The sequence below is a fragment of the Lagopus leucura genome, unplaced genomic scaffold (genome assembly GCF_019238085.1).
Source record: "Lagopus leucura isolate 7727_CA_CO unplaced genomic scaffold, USGS_WTPT01 Super-Scaffold_100001, whole genome shotgun sequence".
NCBI lineage: Eukaryota > Metazoa > Chordata > Aves > Galliformes > Phasianidae > Lagopus > Lagopus leucura.
In genome coordinates this window covers 95,077,080-95,092,928 of record NW_024962262.1, presented here as the reverse complement: position 1 = coordinate 95,092,928, position 15,849 = coordinate 95,077,080, and the positions used below count along the sequence as shown (strand labels likewise).

Sequence of the window (15,849 nt, the reverse complement as noted above, 5' to 3'; positions counted from 1 at the left end):
ATGCTTTCAGCCAGGCTTGGGTGGATTGCCTGCCAAAAGTCAGGGGCAGTGAATGACCCAAGGGGTCAGAGCAAACAATTCTGGTGCCAACAGATAGCGAGCAGGAGGCACTTGCTCAGCATCTTACGGCGTGGAGGGACAGGGCTGTCCAAAGGAGTGGTGGGATCTGGTAGTTTCCTTGCCTGAAGTTTGCCCACTTCTCACAGCCACGGGACCTGTGCTACACACAGCTTTGTGAGCATTGCTGTTAGGGGCCCAGCCCAGTGTCTGTGGCACCAGGCTTTAGCCATGGTAGCTCAGGTGCTTGGGGCCAAGTGGGCAGCACCAGTCCAAAAGTTCTCAGATTTGGCACTGTTAACACCGATGGCTGTTGTGTATTTGTGCAAGTGGTAGTGCTGGCACAGGCTTAAAGATGCTTGTCATTAAATGTGTTACGCTGCTATTTATTTTATTAGTATTTTTATGCATCTCTGTGTAACCCAGAAACACAGGTGCCCTGTATCAACACGGTGATAAAGTTCACGTTAATGGTTATAGTTGTACTTAACGGTGTTGAGCCAACCTAGCAGAGGGAACAAAGTGTTCAGGTGGGTGGTTGGTTTATAGGGTGATTTACTGCTGGGCAGTAAGGCAGAGATAACCTGAAGAGAACAGCTTTTACATAGGCAACACAAACTGAAAAATAAACAAGCGAGAAGTCCAACAGCCTGCAGACCACTGTGGTTGGAGCCAGGAGCAGCCTGCTGATAGCGGGGTTGTCATGGCACCTGCTGGTCCCCACGGTGGGAGGCTGGCAGGTGTGTGGGCACCTCATCCATGGGTGACATGAGGTCACTGAGTTGGTGTGAGCTGAGGATAGGAGCTTGGAGTTGTATTATTTTATAGTGTATTAATCAGGGTGTATGCTACGAGTGCGTTGTGACACGTGCTTCCTGAAGGACGACAGGTGCTGTAAGGTTTCTATGATGTTAGACCAAACCCTGAAGTAAGACCTTATTTTTATTAGTAGTTCATGCTTGGACTTTGCTCTCACATGATAAGTTAGGAGATAAATTATCTGGATCTCTTGGTGCTCTGAAAATGAAAGCTTTTTGTTTCTCTAATGCCATGCACGTAGGGCATGAATTGTAGGGGTGAGGCCGTGTCTAAGGCAACCGTGATCCAAGCACCCCTGTGATTGATCAGTGTCAGCCCACTGACTTCTAGGAGCCAAATGGCTGCACTTCCTTCTTAACGCTGCTCATTTGGCCTGCCTGCAGGGGAGGATTTTAGTGCAATTACCATGTCTTTGTTGAGCCCCAGCAGCACATCAAACAGCTGAAGGTGGTGTTCCAGTCTGCTCCTGCTCTGCTTGGAGATGATCAGATGCTTACGCTAAATGCTGTAGCATGCAATAGCTGCGCTTGTCCTCCTAGCAGATGGCAAAAAGTTCAGCAGGCCGCTTTTCTAATATATTGCATTCCTATTATGAAGGCTTTTTCAAGAGCTTGCTTTGGGATATCAATGTTTTGTTACTTCAGCACAAAGAAATTCTGCCTGGCAATCCGCTTCACACAGAATGAAATGATAGTGGCTCCAGCAGGACGCTGGCTGCCAAACCTCATCAAGTCTCTGGGCAGCCCTGCCAGCAGCACCCTGTGCTCAGTGCGGCACCCAGCCCAGCTCTCAGCCCTGCAGCTCCCTTCTCCTGCTGCTGTGACTCCCGCCCTCCCTGCTCCCATGGCACTCACCTCTGGTGGCTGCTTCATGCTAAGGATGCACTATTACTACCCACTAGCTGACACCCCAGGCTCAGAGAGTGTGAAGTGAAGAGGAAAGTGCTGAACCTTTCAACTGAGTGGTTGTGGAACAGCACAGTTGCAGGTACTGCTGCAGCCTCTGAGGGAGCAACTAGCTGAGAGAGAGGGAAGCCACTACTTCATCCTAGGTCACTTTGTTCTAGAGCAGACACGTAACATCTGGTCAAAGGTGGCAGCAGCAGTTTATGACACTGACAGTGGATGTTACGGATGTGTCAACCTCTCAAGCTCAGCTGGAAATGAGAATGACGTCCTTTGATTTCTGAAACAGGTGCAGTACTTCTTCAAGATTCTGGACAACTGAGAGCTCCCACCCTCAAAGCAGAAGGCACGGGCACAGAGCAGTGTTCATTCATTTATTTGTCCAATATGTCAACCTGACTGAAATACAAGATCAACAAGAGCACTGTACTCCTGGCAAGTATTACATGTTAGAACATAGAGTTTTGCACTTTAGACAACATTTAACACCATTCTATGGGGTACTGCATTGCTTTTATAAAGTTTAAAATAAAGATTTATTTTCAAACATGTGACTTTGGTTTATTTCATACATTACACTTCCTTGCAGAAAAAATAAAATTGTACAACTGCATAAATATAAAATTCATCCACCATGAAAATGGTTAAAACATTCAATAAAGACATTAGCACCACAGTGTGCGATGCCTCCAGAAGGAAAAAAAAAAAGAAAAAAGAAAATATACAAAGCAAAGAGTTGTGCCTATCACTGAGGACAGCAATAGCCTGACCCAGGTCTCTCACAGACACACTGGAGGATGAGGGAAAAGGTGGAGAGAGAGACAGCATTCGCTACAAAGCACAGTACACAGTCATCTATTCTCTTTAATCTCACTTAAGTTAGTTTAGCCTGCCACCCCTCCAAAGAAAACATCCTAACACCACAGAAAAGTCAGAAGCCTTATGGAGTGCTGTTGAATAGAGTCTCACAGGTGGGCCTTTCTTTTCAAAGGAACAAAATAATGAGAAGTATCATGCCAGTTCTAGTCCCATTGAGTATTTACACCTTGGACAGCAGAAGTCTTTGCTCACAAGAAGTAGAAAACAGATACGATACATGGCTTGAAAAATGACCAGAGTATGCACCTATAGTACTGTACACTAAATAAAATACACAAGGCAGCAATACTTAGGGGCCAGAAACACTGCTTACTACAAGTCAGTTATGGAATTATAATTTACAGTAAAAATGGGCATGTCCCAAGGCTCAATTCTGTTTTCTTTTGTCATTTACAGTAGAATAAATATTTGTCGCTATTGCTACACTTGGTTTACATTCTAACCTAGTAAATGCAGAAAGCTAGTGTAAAGCATATAGATTACGTGTAGGTCCCATACGTATGACAGTTTGTTCAAGACTAGTAGGTTTTCTTTTTTGTTCTTTTTTTTTTTTTTTTTTTTAAACCTTTTTTAAATGGCTAGGAGGAAGAGGGGGGAGAGAGAATTGTGCTTACAATCAGCTGCTTCTTATGTCAAATTTAATATCAAAGCGTCCCTGGAAGCGGTCTTTGTCGCTGTACTGGATGTTCTGCCCATAGGCCCTGCATTCCACACGCACTTCCACATCGTAGGTCAGGTTGGTGAACTGCACTGCCACCAGTGGCTGCAGGTAGTGTGGCTGCAGGAGCTTGCCATAGTACGGGTAGTACTGCAGGGCAAAGCCCGGGTAACCACCCATGCCGTAGTACTCCACCGCGCCGACCTTGTCCGAGTCCTCTTCCCTCTGAGATGGGAAAAAGAGCAAACGATGAAAACACCCATTTCATAGCTGTGCTCTCTCACACTGGCTGGTTTATTTTATCAGTACTGTGCCCTCTCTCTGGTGACTGCTGCTCCTCGCATCCACAGCCTCACCAGGACTGCCCCAACCCAAAGGGCACCAGGGAGCTGCCTACCCACCAGCTCCCAAGCTGTGCCCTCCCAGCACGTGCAGCCAGGAAGAGCATTTTTCACAATTTGTTTATTTAAAAACCTCACACAACCATTTCTTTGTACATTCAGAAGTCAGCACAGCTTCTGTGCGACCACTGTCTTCGGTTAAACAAAACAAAAAAGCCTCTGCTCCTTTTCAGCAGCTTTAGCATCCTAAGTAAATATCTCTTCACCAGAGCAGTTTCCCAGCCATCCTTGCTAAGAACTGCAGTACAACTTTCTGCAGCCCTACAGCCACTTCTGGCCTCACCCTCTTGGTGAGGGCACTGCTGTTGTTCATCACCAAGAGCACTTGAGAAGCTCCCACTACTGAGGAAAGAGCTCCCACGAGAGAGCCACCCCAACCACCTGCTGAAGGGCAGCAGGAGGCAGTTACTATTGGACAAAGACTCTGCCTGCAGTTCCCCACTTCTCCATTGTTATATCTCACTCACCTTAGCAACACAGTGGACAGGGATGAGATAGGGGTTGTATTTTCCTGCAAGACCTCCAGGGAGGCTCTCATTTTCTGGTGCCTGGAAGAAACCCAGAAGAGTGCAACGTTAACACACTGGATGATGCATCCACACAGACTGGGGTACCTGCGCAGCAGCACAGCTCGGTGGCACCAAACCACAGCCAACAGGAATCCCTTTGGCTCAGCCCCTGAGGCCACAAGCCATCGCTGGCGGTTCTTGGGACAGACAGGCAGAGTGACACAACTGTGAGCACTGCAGTGCACCCAAGTACAGCTGCTATCTACTCCTACAGACACTTTCATTTCATGGAGTCACTGAAGAAAGCATCTCCTGTTTGCTTGTGCAAATGTCACCCAGTGGCAGAAGGAGATGCAGTGCTGGGAGATTGCCAACCCGACCGCCAGGTGAATGCAGTCAGGACTAGGAACACACAGCAAAGAACAACAGAGGTGGTCACACCTGACAACATTGCTGAACTTTGACATCACCCATGTGGAAGGACTCCAGAAAAGCTGGCAGTGCCAGCTGTGTGCAGAGCTCAGATCAGCCTGGCAAACACCATTCCCTATACACAAGATGTAGGGCTTCTGCCAAAGCATGAAATAGAGGAACAAATGAACACCGCCTCAGATACACACACTTTAAGTCACACTGCACCCAGACCCTGCTCTTCAATACACACCAAACCCTCCTCTTCCTCAATCACACTGTGCATCTTCACAGCACCCTGCAACTGCCACAGGAAATTCCTGCACACAGTTTCCACCTGGGATCAGATGATTCAAGATCCAACTGATCTCCTGTAGCACAGGACAGCCTTCCTTTTGTAGACAAGTTTGCCTCCAACCACGTTAGTGAGCCAGCCTTTCCCCCTCCTCTCAACTACGCCTACTGATGGTGATGCAGGCTGCCTGATGTACCAGCGCGTGGCTTTCCATCCAGGAAATGGAGCGGTGTACTGAGAACTTTGCCTCATTCAATAACTTGTACTCTGCCTCTGAGTTCTCATACAATTTATTGGCATCTCAATGGGCTGGGGAAAAAAAATAAAGTAAAAGCAGTTCCTGCCCAGATTAACTTCCTTCAACAGCTGCCACAAACCTGTCTCTCAGTGCAGCACCAAGCATGGGGCAGAACAGCAGACACTCATGGTTTTTCTGAGTCTGCACTCAGTAACCCAGAGCTCATCTTGTCTTTCTTGCTGTGAGAGCTGTACCAAACTCCCAGATGTAGTTTACAGTTCATAGTCTAATACCTCATACAGCACTACTGCACTGAACTAAGTGGTTTTAGCAAGGCAGGCAGCTCTGCAGCACCTGGGGAAGGTGTCTGAGGCACAACACAACTGGCTGATCCTACTGCAGACACCATAGGTCTGGGACTGTCATGTAGCAGCACACAGGTAACGTGGGTTTTTATCATTTGAAGAAAACACCTCATTGGAGTAATTCAGTTAGCAGGCTCTGTAAGTCACCAGAGTTGAGCAGGAGTCTGCACTATGAGGCTCACGGCTACTTGCTGTGAACCTGCCGTATGCATTTTCTGTTGCTTTTTAATGAAACCATTTTTAAAGCCGGCCATACAATGATCTCACAGTCTCTCCTTTGCAGAACGGGGTTAATACTGCTCTCTCTCTACAGAGACAGAAAAGCAGGCACAAGCTGAAGGACTTTTCCAGAACCACAGCAAATCCGCAGCCAGCTTCCCATCCTCATCAGTAGCTTCATTTAGAAAGGGAGGAGGTACTTGCCTTAGGTTTGAAGCCGATAATTCTGTTGAGCTTGACGAGAATGCATGGTTTGCCCTCCTTGTACCCAAAGGTGTTATCCTGTAGCCCAGAGCAGTTCTCCAGCCACTCACGTTTGAACTTACAGACCTTCTTCTGACCTTGGGCATCATTGTATGGTCCTCTCTCTTTGTAATCCGCAGGTGTGTCTACCACGGGGAGGAACGGAAGAACAATCACATGCAGTGCGACCCTCTTCTCATCAGGGACAGCCCTAGTTCTGCATCCCTGTGCCCTCAGGATTCCCACTCGCCCACACGGGCAATACCACCTCCAATACCACCTCCTGGGCCTGCGGCACAGGCCTGTGCCCAGCTGCTCCTCCCCCTACACAGACTGATCACGGCCCCGTGCGTCTGTGGGCTGTCTGCCTAACTGAGAGTTCTTATGGGCTACACGAGAGCAAACATTGGCAATACAAGAGCACAGAGATTTTTTTGGTAACTTTTTGTAACAGAGGGATCCCCTCAGATTTTACATGCGTGTATTAACAGGTTATCATCTCATTGCCCTCTAGAATCTTCCAGATGTTTTGCAGAACTGCATCAACACTACTGACACAGTCCCCCAGCAAAGTCACCAGTAAAACCTCCCATGTCTTTCATGGAAGTTATAAGGTCAGTGCTATATGCTGTGGAGAATCAGCTGCAATCTTCTCCAAGAGCAATCTGCAAGTCCCCAGCCACATACCCTTTGCAATAAGCTTCTGGTACACTCCCAGCCAGATCCGGTCTGTCCAAACTCATCTTTAAATGAGCAGCTGACAGAAATGGAACCAAAGCCCACCAGTTAAAGTCTACCATGTGGTGCTCGTATGAGGAAAGGGACAGATGAAGACAGAAAATGCCACTACTGACCCTCATGTGCCAACAGAGGCACTGGTCAGAGCCCTCAATGTAGGAAATAACCAGGACTTACCTCCACAGTCCTGAAATACGATGTTGTCAGTCTGCTCACCAGCACTGTACTTGCTTAAGAACCCCTCCAGATTCTTCACATATGGGTCATAGCTTTTGGGATCGGAGACAGTAAAGGAAATTTCTGTCTTTTGTACCTGAGGGACTTGAGTCAGTCCTAAGGAAAACAAAATCAGGAAGAAAACATGAAGAGCTGCATGGCCTGTGGGCAGCACTACACACAGAAAGCACAAAGCAGTATTACTAATCTGTATTTTTCAGGCCTCACGACTCACAGAAAACAACTTAAGCTCACTAGAGGGGAGGTTCTGAAGGGCTCTTATCTCCAGTTTCCACCAAGAGTCTGGAATATTCATCATGAGGTTTGCATCACTGCACAGATAAAAATCACAGCTCCAGAAGGAAGGCTACAAGTCAAGGTTTTCCTCCAGAAAAGCAGACAACTGCAGGCCCCTGCCTCCTCACCAACAACAGCAGGAAGCTGCCTGCACCTGAGAGCAGCCACACTGTGAGCTCTCAGGGACGCTGGCTCCTACACATGCATACCTCACAGGGTGACCTGGAAAGCTGCAATGCTGTGAGTTGGGAAACACCACTCCACCAAGAGAGATGCTTCAAGGCCATCCTATATCCTGGGCTGTCTGACTGGCTCCAGTTTTGACTTCAGGAGGACAAGTAGAAAAAGAATGCGTGGAATAGATAGAAGCAGTGCCCGTAGATGATGAAAAACACTAAGCCCTTTGTCAGTATGGGACTTGGAAATAGCTGCTCTTGCGTGAAGTTTAGGTCATGTTTTAATTGAATGCACTGATGCATGGCTAACACTTAAATTTAAAGCAATGGGAACTGGAATTCATGCTGCCTTCGTGGCTGCCACTGTAATTACTCAGGTCTCAACTTTTGTTCAGTTTGCCATCTTCACTTTAGCAAGAACCAAAAAAAACAAGCAGGAGAGCAGTATTCCCTTTGACAGCTCAGAAGAGGTCTGTTGCCAACAAGTTTCTTCAGAGCAAGGCTCGGGCAGCTCAGCAGTCTGGCCCCAGCTGGCAGCAGCTTGTGACTCCAGCTGTTTTCCTAAGGCCACTCTTGTGCTTCTGCTCAGCCGCTGCTCGGCCAGCTCACCGCTCCCCCTACCCACTGAGATGGAATTTGTAACCTGGGACAAAGATGAGCTTTGTTCCCTCTGAAGGCAGCTCCTGGTGGCTGAAGATAGTGAGACACCTGGAGAGCAGCTTGCAATTTCAGGTTTTATTCCAAGAAGCAGCTTTGCCCACTCCAAGCTCCCTTTGGTACAAACTGCCCATGCTCAGCATTACATATTCAGAAGCAATTCACCATTCCATCAGCAGAATTAAGTTGCACCCTTCAAAGTCAGTGGAGCTTTCAACCTCTTTTCAAGCAGCTCCTTGCTTTCCTGTCCTACCAATGGTTACAGATGCATAAAATAAGTTGGATTTGGTTTTCGTAAAGGACTTCAACCTATCCCGGCAACTCTCCTCACGTTACTGATCCACCAGGAAGCAGTGAGTGTGGAGTTACTCAAAATGACTCACTGGGCCTGCCTCTTCCAGAGTTCAAGTTACAGTTATCAGTTGAGTGAGTAAATATAATACTGAGGAAAGCTTGGCCAGGCTTGCTAAGTTTTGCTCAGGCCATTGGGCTGTTAGCTCACTCAGACCTGCTAGCAGCAAGGAAGTCCCCACTTGCTTTTTATCGCACCCACAGCCACCCAGGCAGGCACAGTGAGGGTGAAGGGCAGAGCGAGCCCTGCAGCCCCCGTGAAAGCCCCGAGCTCACTGCCAGGAGAGCCCAGCACCAATCCTCCAGCCACCCACAAGACCTGGAGAACAGGCTCCCAGTCCATCCTGTAAACCTTTGCAGAGCAGCACCAGAGTCCAAGCAGCACCTCGTGCAGCGGCTCCAAGAGAAAGCTCTTCCTGACCACAGCCATCAGCCACAGCAAAGCCTGGCTGCCCTCAGCCCAGCACATGCTTTGGTGGCACAGGGGCTCGCTTTGTTCAAGACAAGAACAAAGTAAGGATCAGCTTTTCCACTTTGGAGACAAACAAGTGAACCTATGAGAAGACAAAAGGTGCTCGATGCCGACTGAAAACCTATCAGTGGTTTCCACCACAACTTCCGTACTCACACACACATGACTGACTGCACGCACAGCCCTAAGCACAGGCCTATCATTTATTTCTTTGTTTTGAGCATGAATGTATAGATGGCACAGAAGGAATAACAAAAGCTTCAGTACCGTTACCAGAGTGGCACCATAGGTAAACCTTTCCTGAGCAAATTTGTTTAATGCTGATTTGCTAAGAAAAGAGGGGGAACCCTCTCCAAAACATTGTGATCTTTCTGAAAGCTTCTCATCCCTATAGGGAGAATTGAAACAAGCATCAGGGTGCGAGCTGAATCGTCCCAGTGCTACCTGCCAGGGGTTGGTGGGCAATAAGGAAGTACAAGGCTGCATAAGGCTCTCAGGGACTCGTGCTCACGAGGAAGCCATTCATCAACAAACTCTGGGAGACAGAAATGAAGCCTTGCATGTTCCCACGGTCAGTAGTCCAAACAAAACTCTCTCCATTTTCAAATTACGTGTGCCACAGGTCACCTCGTGTTATTACCGGTCACATCTGGTGATGCTGCTCATAACATGGAAGAATCAAGGCACTCACTTCCAGGAAAACAGAGACAAAACCACTTTTGATTCTGACATACTATTTCTGTAATTGCCTCGCAGAGTGCATTGCTAGGCAGTAAGATCACTGTTTTCACTTGACTGACACTGTCTGCACAAGAGACAAATGGTGCCTCACCTCAGTAACAGAAACCATTGAAAGGTTGTATCTAATTCCAAATGTGCTGAAGTATCTCAAACCAGACAAGTCTGACAAGCCCCTAATTCTTTTTCCAGCCACAGTTCCACTCCCAGAATACTGCCGCAGATTACAAGTGCACTTAATCCATTTCATTTCCAACTGAACATTCCGTGTTCTAGCTTTCTAAGCTCCAGGAGCACCACTTGAGAAAAAGCACTGTCCTGAAGGTGAAGGAGAAGGAACTAGAAGCAGTAGGTCAGGGCTGTTAGTAGCAGCGGTTGTGCAAGCCTGCAGGAACTACAGTTGCTTCATCACGCAGTGCTCATTTCCCAGCACCGTGGTTCAGAATAAGTTTAAACACTACTTGGGTGACACAGATGACAAATTTAGCAACCACTACACCAATGCTACTTCACACCCCACACACTAAGTGAGGGTGGGCTTTCAACGTCTCCATGCTAACTGATGCCCTTCCAAACTCTAACTCACCCTCTATCTTGTCCCAGAAGCGCAAGAAAGCAGGTGCAAGTTTTCTAGAAATGCAGTAAATCTGCTTGGCTTGGAGGAGGCAGACAGTGTCCCTAGAGCTTGAGATTCAGATGCTTTTCATGCTTAGGTGCTGAGATAAGAGACAGAAGCAGAAGTGTGACTCAACAGGAGGTGGTACAGGCCTCTTGGGGCTTTCCTATCACCCTGGCTTCCATCTCCCCGCTGCTATCAGAGCTGAATAAACCGAATGGAGAACACACAGGAGAGCAGCCCTTCCCAGCAGATGCTGCCCAGGCAACGTTTAACACAGCAGAGACATGAGCTCTCCCAATTAGAAAAGGCCACCTCCTTTTTGCCACCACTTCAAAGCACACGTAGCACTGTTTGCAAGGCACATCATGGTCCACAGGAGCACCACGAGATGGCAGGATACACAGCCCCATTTCCATTGGGGAAGAAGAAAAATGGACTTCAACACAGAATATTAAACCTTCATTTTTTGAAGAGGCTCTTCCCTGCCAGCAGGGCGAGCGCTGTGGGTAGAGCAGAGTCCGAGGCACAGCACACATGGAAGCCTACTGTGCCTGCTGCTACAGCAGCAAGGCTGGACAAAAGGTGACCACACTGCCCCTTTTCTCCCAGCCCAGGGAGAAAGAGCAAAAAGCACCATGGAAGGTATGGCAGTCAGCTGCCCTAAAGCTGCATCACATCCCCGTTGTGCTCAGCACACAAATCAATTAGCATACAAACGACATTTGGCTACAAAGAGCACTTTACGGCTATATTCCCACATCAGTAACTTGAGGAAACATCCTGTATCTTCTGCTGCTGTTCGGAACCTTTCATAACGCAGAACTAAAAGGACATTACAGCAGCCTCTACAGCACTTCCTCCTGTAAACCTTGAAGGAGAGTCAAGTATTCACCCTTCCCAACCACATGGGATCACAAAATGGTCTTGCTCAAGGACAAAGGATTTAACAGGCACAAAATCAGGTTTTCTAGCTTTCCAGGACATCTGGGACCTATCAAGCTGCCACTATATGTACTCTGCTTGCAACTCCCCCTACAAGAACCAGGAACTAGAATTGCATAACACTTTTTTAAACATAGTTCATAGGCTGCAGGGCTGTCAGTTCATGGAAAATTAGTTAGATGCTCACCATGTGAGTGAACACATGCTAATTGCCAGAGGTGCAGTTCTGTTAGCAGTACAGGGAGCCCTCTGCATACTACAGGAACACAGTGATTACTGTCTGCCCACAGCATCCCCTGCACCCCACTACAAGCTCAGTCTCTATGAAAGCTTTATGATGTATTGTGGTCTAAGAGGTGCCATGCTGCAGAACAAGGAACAGACACCACAGTAAGAGCCACCCTTCACCTGTCCACACATGGAGAAAAACATCAGATGACGCCCTGCGAAGGGCTGTGTTGTGTGCATATGCCATTACAGCAGTTCTTTAAACCTTCTCTATTGGGCTGCATGCTGCCATTTGTTCACTGTTGGATTCTCTTATACTGCTTGATTTCAGTCCCAAAGCCCATTTCAAACTCAGAAAATCCCTTAGAACCTTTTTATTTCTTCCTTTTTCAATTTCTATAGTACACACTAAGCCAGCATCCTGAAATTCATTTCCCTTTGTTACGAGAAGATAAAGCTCAGTGGTGCAGTAGGCAATTAAAAGACAAATAACATCCTGCAGGCTGAAATCTTGCAAAGAAATTTTACTACAGAGTTGCTCTGCAATTAGCTCTGCCTAACAGCAGTTTGTGATCCTAACAGTTTACCTAGAATGAGTAACTAGGTGACACCGGACTAAGCAGCAAGACTGTCTGGATGCGACCCAAGATCCACTTTTCTGCTCATTATTTCACGCCTGAGCTTCAACTGAGGAAAACCACATTTAAGAAATATCTATTCCCCATTAGCCATGTTTGTCTTTCAAATGCAGACAACAGCTCTGGTCAGTGTCAGCAGTATGGAGTCCTTACCGCCAGCATCACGGCCTGATGCAGAGGTGGGAACAGCCAGCATCAGCGCTGAGGGCAGCGCTTATCCCAGCCATTCCAGTACCTTAAGAACTGCCACAAGCTGACAGCAGTTCCTTTCTCTGTTCTCAAAGTGTTGGTGGAAAAGCAGTTATCCACAAGAGACAATTCTCTGCCGAGATACCAGCACCGTCTGGTGAGGCAGCACTCCCTGCGTTGTTGGAGCTGGGAATGGTTACAGAACAGCTCCGCAGACAGCAGCACTGTAAGACGCCGTGTGACACCAGAGCCAGCTTCTGCAGCCACAAGCCATCAGCCTCACAATTGTCACTTAAATACCACTGTTATTAAAAGCTGTTTTACAGAGCAACTGGAGACAGATCATTACCATACCCAGTGCCAAGCAGCCTCAAGGTCACCCGCGATACAGGAAGGCAGCAGTTGCGCAGCTCCCCCCACGTGCAGAGCTGCCGCAGGAGGCAGCAGGCAGAGCAGGGACCCTGCGGCAGTGGGCACAGAAGGCAGGCTGGGCACAACTCAAGCAGATACCTGCATTTCTGGCAGATCCATGCTTGATCTAGCAGAGAAAAGCTGCGCATCGGGAGACACCAGACTCACCTCTGATCCTCCCACTGCACATTCGCTGCTGCAGTTGCCTCCCGGAGCTCACAACTTAGCATTAACCAATGTGATTCACTAAGCACATCCAGAACTGGAACCTTCTCCCCTTTCTCCTTGTGCACCCCACTTTCACTGACAAGCATTTTACTTTGTCCACCCATTTTCCCCATGGGAACATAGTGGCTATGAAAGAATTTGAACCCAAGCTCTTTGCGCAGCTCATTCCCAAGTGAAGTCTGAACCTCACCCCACTGCTTCAGTTTAAAGGGAGAGCATTAATCCAGGTTCAGGCTTCTCTCAGACAGGAAGAAAGCCTAGTGTGCTGCAAGCCTGAGCTCTAACAGGACTTTCTTCTAGCACCAGTGCTGCACACAGAAGGCCTGGAACATACCCACCCCCTAGCAATATGCACTGCAGCAAGGAGATGCTGTTTTCATCCTCCTCCCTGAGGTGAGTAATTGAAGTGCCCCCAGAACAGTCTGCACCAGCCATCACTTTCCTCCATCCAGTTACCTGGGGGTGCCACACGGTCCTGGTACTTGGGTTCAAATTCACTGACGGTGAGCAACATCACTTGGATGGTCCCAATGAAAATCCCTGCCAGGCAGCCATAGAAGATGACATAGAAGAGGAGGATCTTAACTGCAAGAGAAGAACAGAAAGATGAATCAAGCCCCAAAACTCTCAGTACTCTGAAGCACAAAGGTTAAATTGTGTTCTTCTCTATTTCCATGGATCCCTCAGCTAAGCAATGCCACCACAAGGTGACAGGCTTTGGCGGGACACAAGCCCAGCACAGAGAAAACATGCTGCACACAGTAGGTTTCTGAAGGACGCTCATACCACATTTCTCCAAGCCTCAAAGCTACTTCCAGGGAATCTTAAAGAGCTATTAGATTCTGGTTTATGAGCACCAGTGAAGTCTGACCTTCCCTAGTAATACAGAATTTGGCTTCTATCCAAGAACAGGAGCAGGAATTAGGCACAAATAATCACCGATGCTCTGTCTCAAGTGTAGGGAAGGACTTATATGCATCAAAGCACTCCGTATTTGCCAATCACTTGCATCTATAAAGGCAGTTCAGCACTGCCAATTCCAATTAAAAAGAGTTCTCTAATAATGACAGACTGAATTCAGTTTTGGTCTGAACAGAGATGACTAAAATAACCTCAGACACAGCGCAGCTCATACTCTGGGTATCGGTTACTGGTTTACAGAGATTATCTCAACTGATTAACTGCACGGTAACATGCCGTACTAGGCATCACCAGGATAAGCCAGCCCATGCCAAGCAACTGTATGCTAATGGGGCCGCAGGGACAAGCCAGGCAGTGCGGCAGGCGCTGAGCACTTGATCCCAATGCCCTGACCTTGCTGCAGGCCAGGGAGAAGAGAGGCCTGTTTGGAGGCCTCAAGGTGAGCAGATACAAGGGCAGGGGAGGATGCAGCAGGTGAAAGTATTCCTCCTCTCCTGAGCCCCAGCACAAAAGCCTCCATCAGCTGAGAAGCCTCTTGATTAACACAGCTGTCTCTGGCTGGTTGTTTCTCATCTGCTAAGGAACCAGGACCAGGGGGAACTGCCAGCGATGGAGGCTGAGGGATGCGGTGAGCACGCACTCCATTCTCTTGTCCTCCTGGTGCGTACCACAGCCAGGGCTGGCGGGCAGAGCTCGGTGCAACAGCGCGGTTCTCCACGAGTTAAAAAACACTCTTTGGTATCCAGGCAGCGTAAAGCCAGTGGCTGTGACGTCAGAAGCATTTGGAAATTTTTTCCAGAGCACGGTCATAGGAGGTGCTGTTGTAACAAACCAAACACTAACGCCGTTGTCTGCAGCGTAACGATGCTTTTGAGCACTGTAACATCAAAAGGCCGGTGCTGGGAGGTAGCACATTTGATCAGCTTCCCAGGCAGGATGCTCTTAGCACCAAAGGCACCTTAAAGGTCAAGCTTTCAAAAAACACACAGGTCCGGGCCCAAGCACACGGCACCGTATGAGAAAGCGGCCCGCAACAGGTCGGCACGTGCCTGGGCATAGGGCCAGCAGCTCAAGGAGTGACCCTGAAGCGGACACGGGCACCTGGCGGGCAACACAGGCGTGCCGCAGGGAAGGCACGGTCAGCGCTACCCAACATCACGCTGCCCGCAGCCGCCGCCAGGTTGCGGCACCCGCGTCGCGTGCGCACGGAAAGCAGCAAAACCCTCTTTAAGGCTCTTAAGGGCCATTCGTGCGGCGCCCCGCGAGGGCGAGCATCGCCGCAAGAAGCCGCCTCTCCGTCCTCGCGGGCGCGGAAACGGACAGCCGCTTTCTTGCGGCGAGGCGCAGGCAGCTCGGCGTCCTTTCTCCGGGGAAGGATACAGCGGAAGAAGCGGGGCGCAGCCGGGAGGCCGCCCGCCCGCCGCGGCGATGCCGGGGAAGGCGCCCCAAGGACGAGGCGCCCTCGCCAAGGTCGGCCCACCCCCCCCCCCCCCCCCCCCCCCCCCGCCCCCCCGCGGAAGGCGCGCAGCCCCCGGCCCCGCCGCAACCCCGCCGCAGGGGATGGAGGCGTGGCGCTCCGCGCTGCAGTGCCCGCCGCCCCCAGCCCCGCACTCACACCAGCTGCCCCCGGTGCGGCCCAGCAGCTCCTTCTTCTCCGAGTTCCAGATGAACTTCTTCCAATTGCCGTCGCCGTCCTTGGCCTTCCCGCGGGCCATGGTGAGCGGGCGGGGGGCGGCGGGAGAGAATGAACGTCGGATCGGAGGGGCCCCGGCCGGTACTCCGCACCCCGGGCTCGAGGAGGCGTGGGTGCTCCCGCCCGCGCTGAGGGGCGGCCGGCGGCGCTGGCCCGGCGGGGGACGCTACCGCGAGCTGCGGCGGCGACGGGCGAAAGAGAAGCGAGCTGAGCCCACCGGGCACGGAGCGGCCGCGCTCCCCGCCCGCCGCGCCCCTTCATATACGCCGCCGGCTCCCGCCCCCCCGGCGGCGCGGCCAATGGGAGCCGGCGGTGGGGCGCGAGGGCGGGGCACGA

The 15,849-nt window shown here is 49.8% G+C and overlaps 2 protein-coding genes across 3 annotated transcripts in view; one reads left to right on the top strand and one right to left on the bottom strand.

Annotated features, from left to right (window-relative positions):
• NME7 (NME/NM23 family member 7) overlaps positions 1–2,344 on the top strand; it is a 91,895-nt gene extending 89,551 nt beyond the window's left edge. The window contains exon 12 of one of the 2 annotated variants that reach the window (XM_042866665.1): positions 2,071–2,344. In XM_042866665.1, coding sequence (XP_042722599.1) covers positions 2,071–2,103 — 33 coding nt within the window. In that variant the 3' untranslated portion in view covers positions 2,104–2,344. The remainder of the gene's footprint in view (positions 1–2,070) is intronic. The other variant, XM_042866666.1, reaches the window with a different exon arrangement.
• ATP1B1 (ATPase Na+/K+ transporting subunit beta 1) lies at positions 2,142–15,638 on the bottom strand. Its single transcript, XM_042866667.1, has 6 exons — positions 15,436–15,638; positions 13,356–13,484; positions 6,915–7,070; positions 5,961–6,145; positions 4,187–4,267; positions 2,142–3,543 (listed from the first exon to the last, which is right to left on the bottom strand). Exons 1-6 carry the CDS (start codon positions 15,533–15,535, stop codon positions 3,277–3,279), a joined length of 918 nt encoding a protein of 305 aa, XP_042722601.1. The 5' UTR covers positions 15,536–15,638; the 3' UTR covers positions 2,142–3,276.
• Positions 15,639–15,849: the final 211 nt, after the last annotated feature.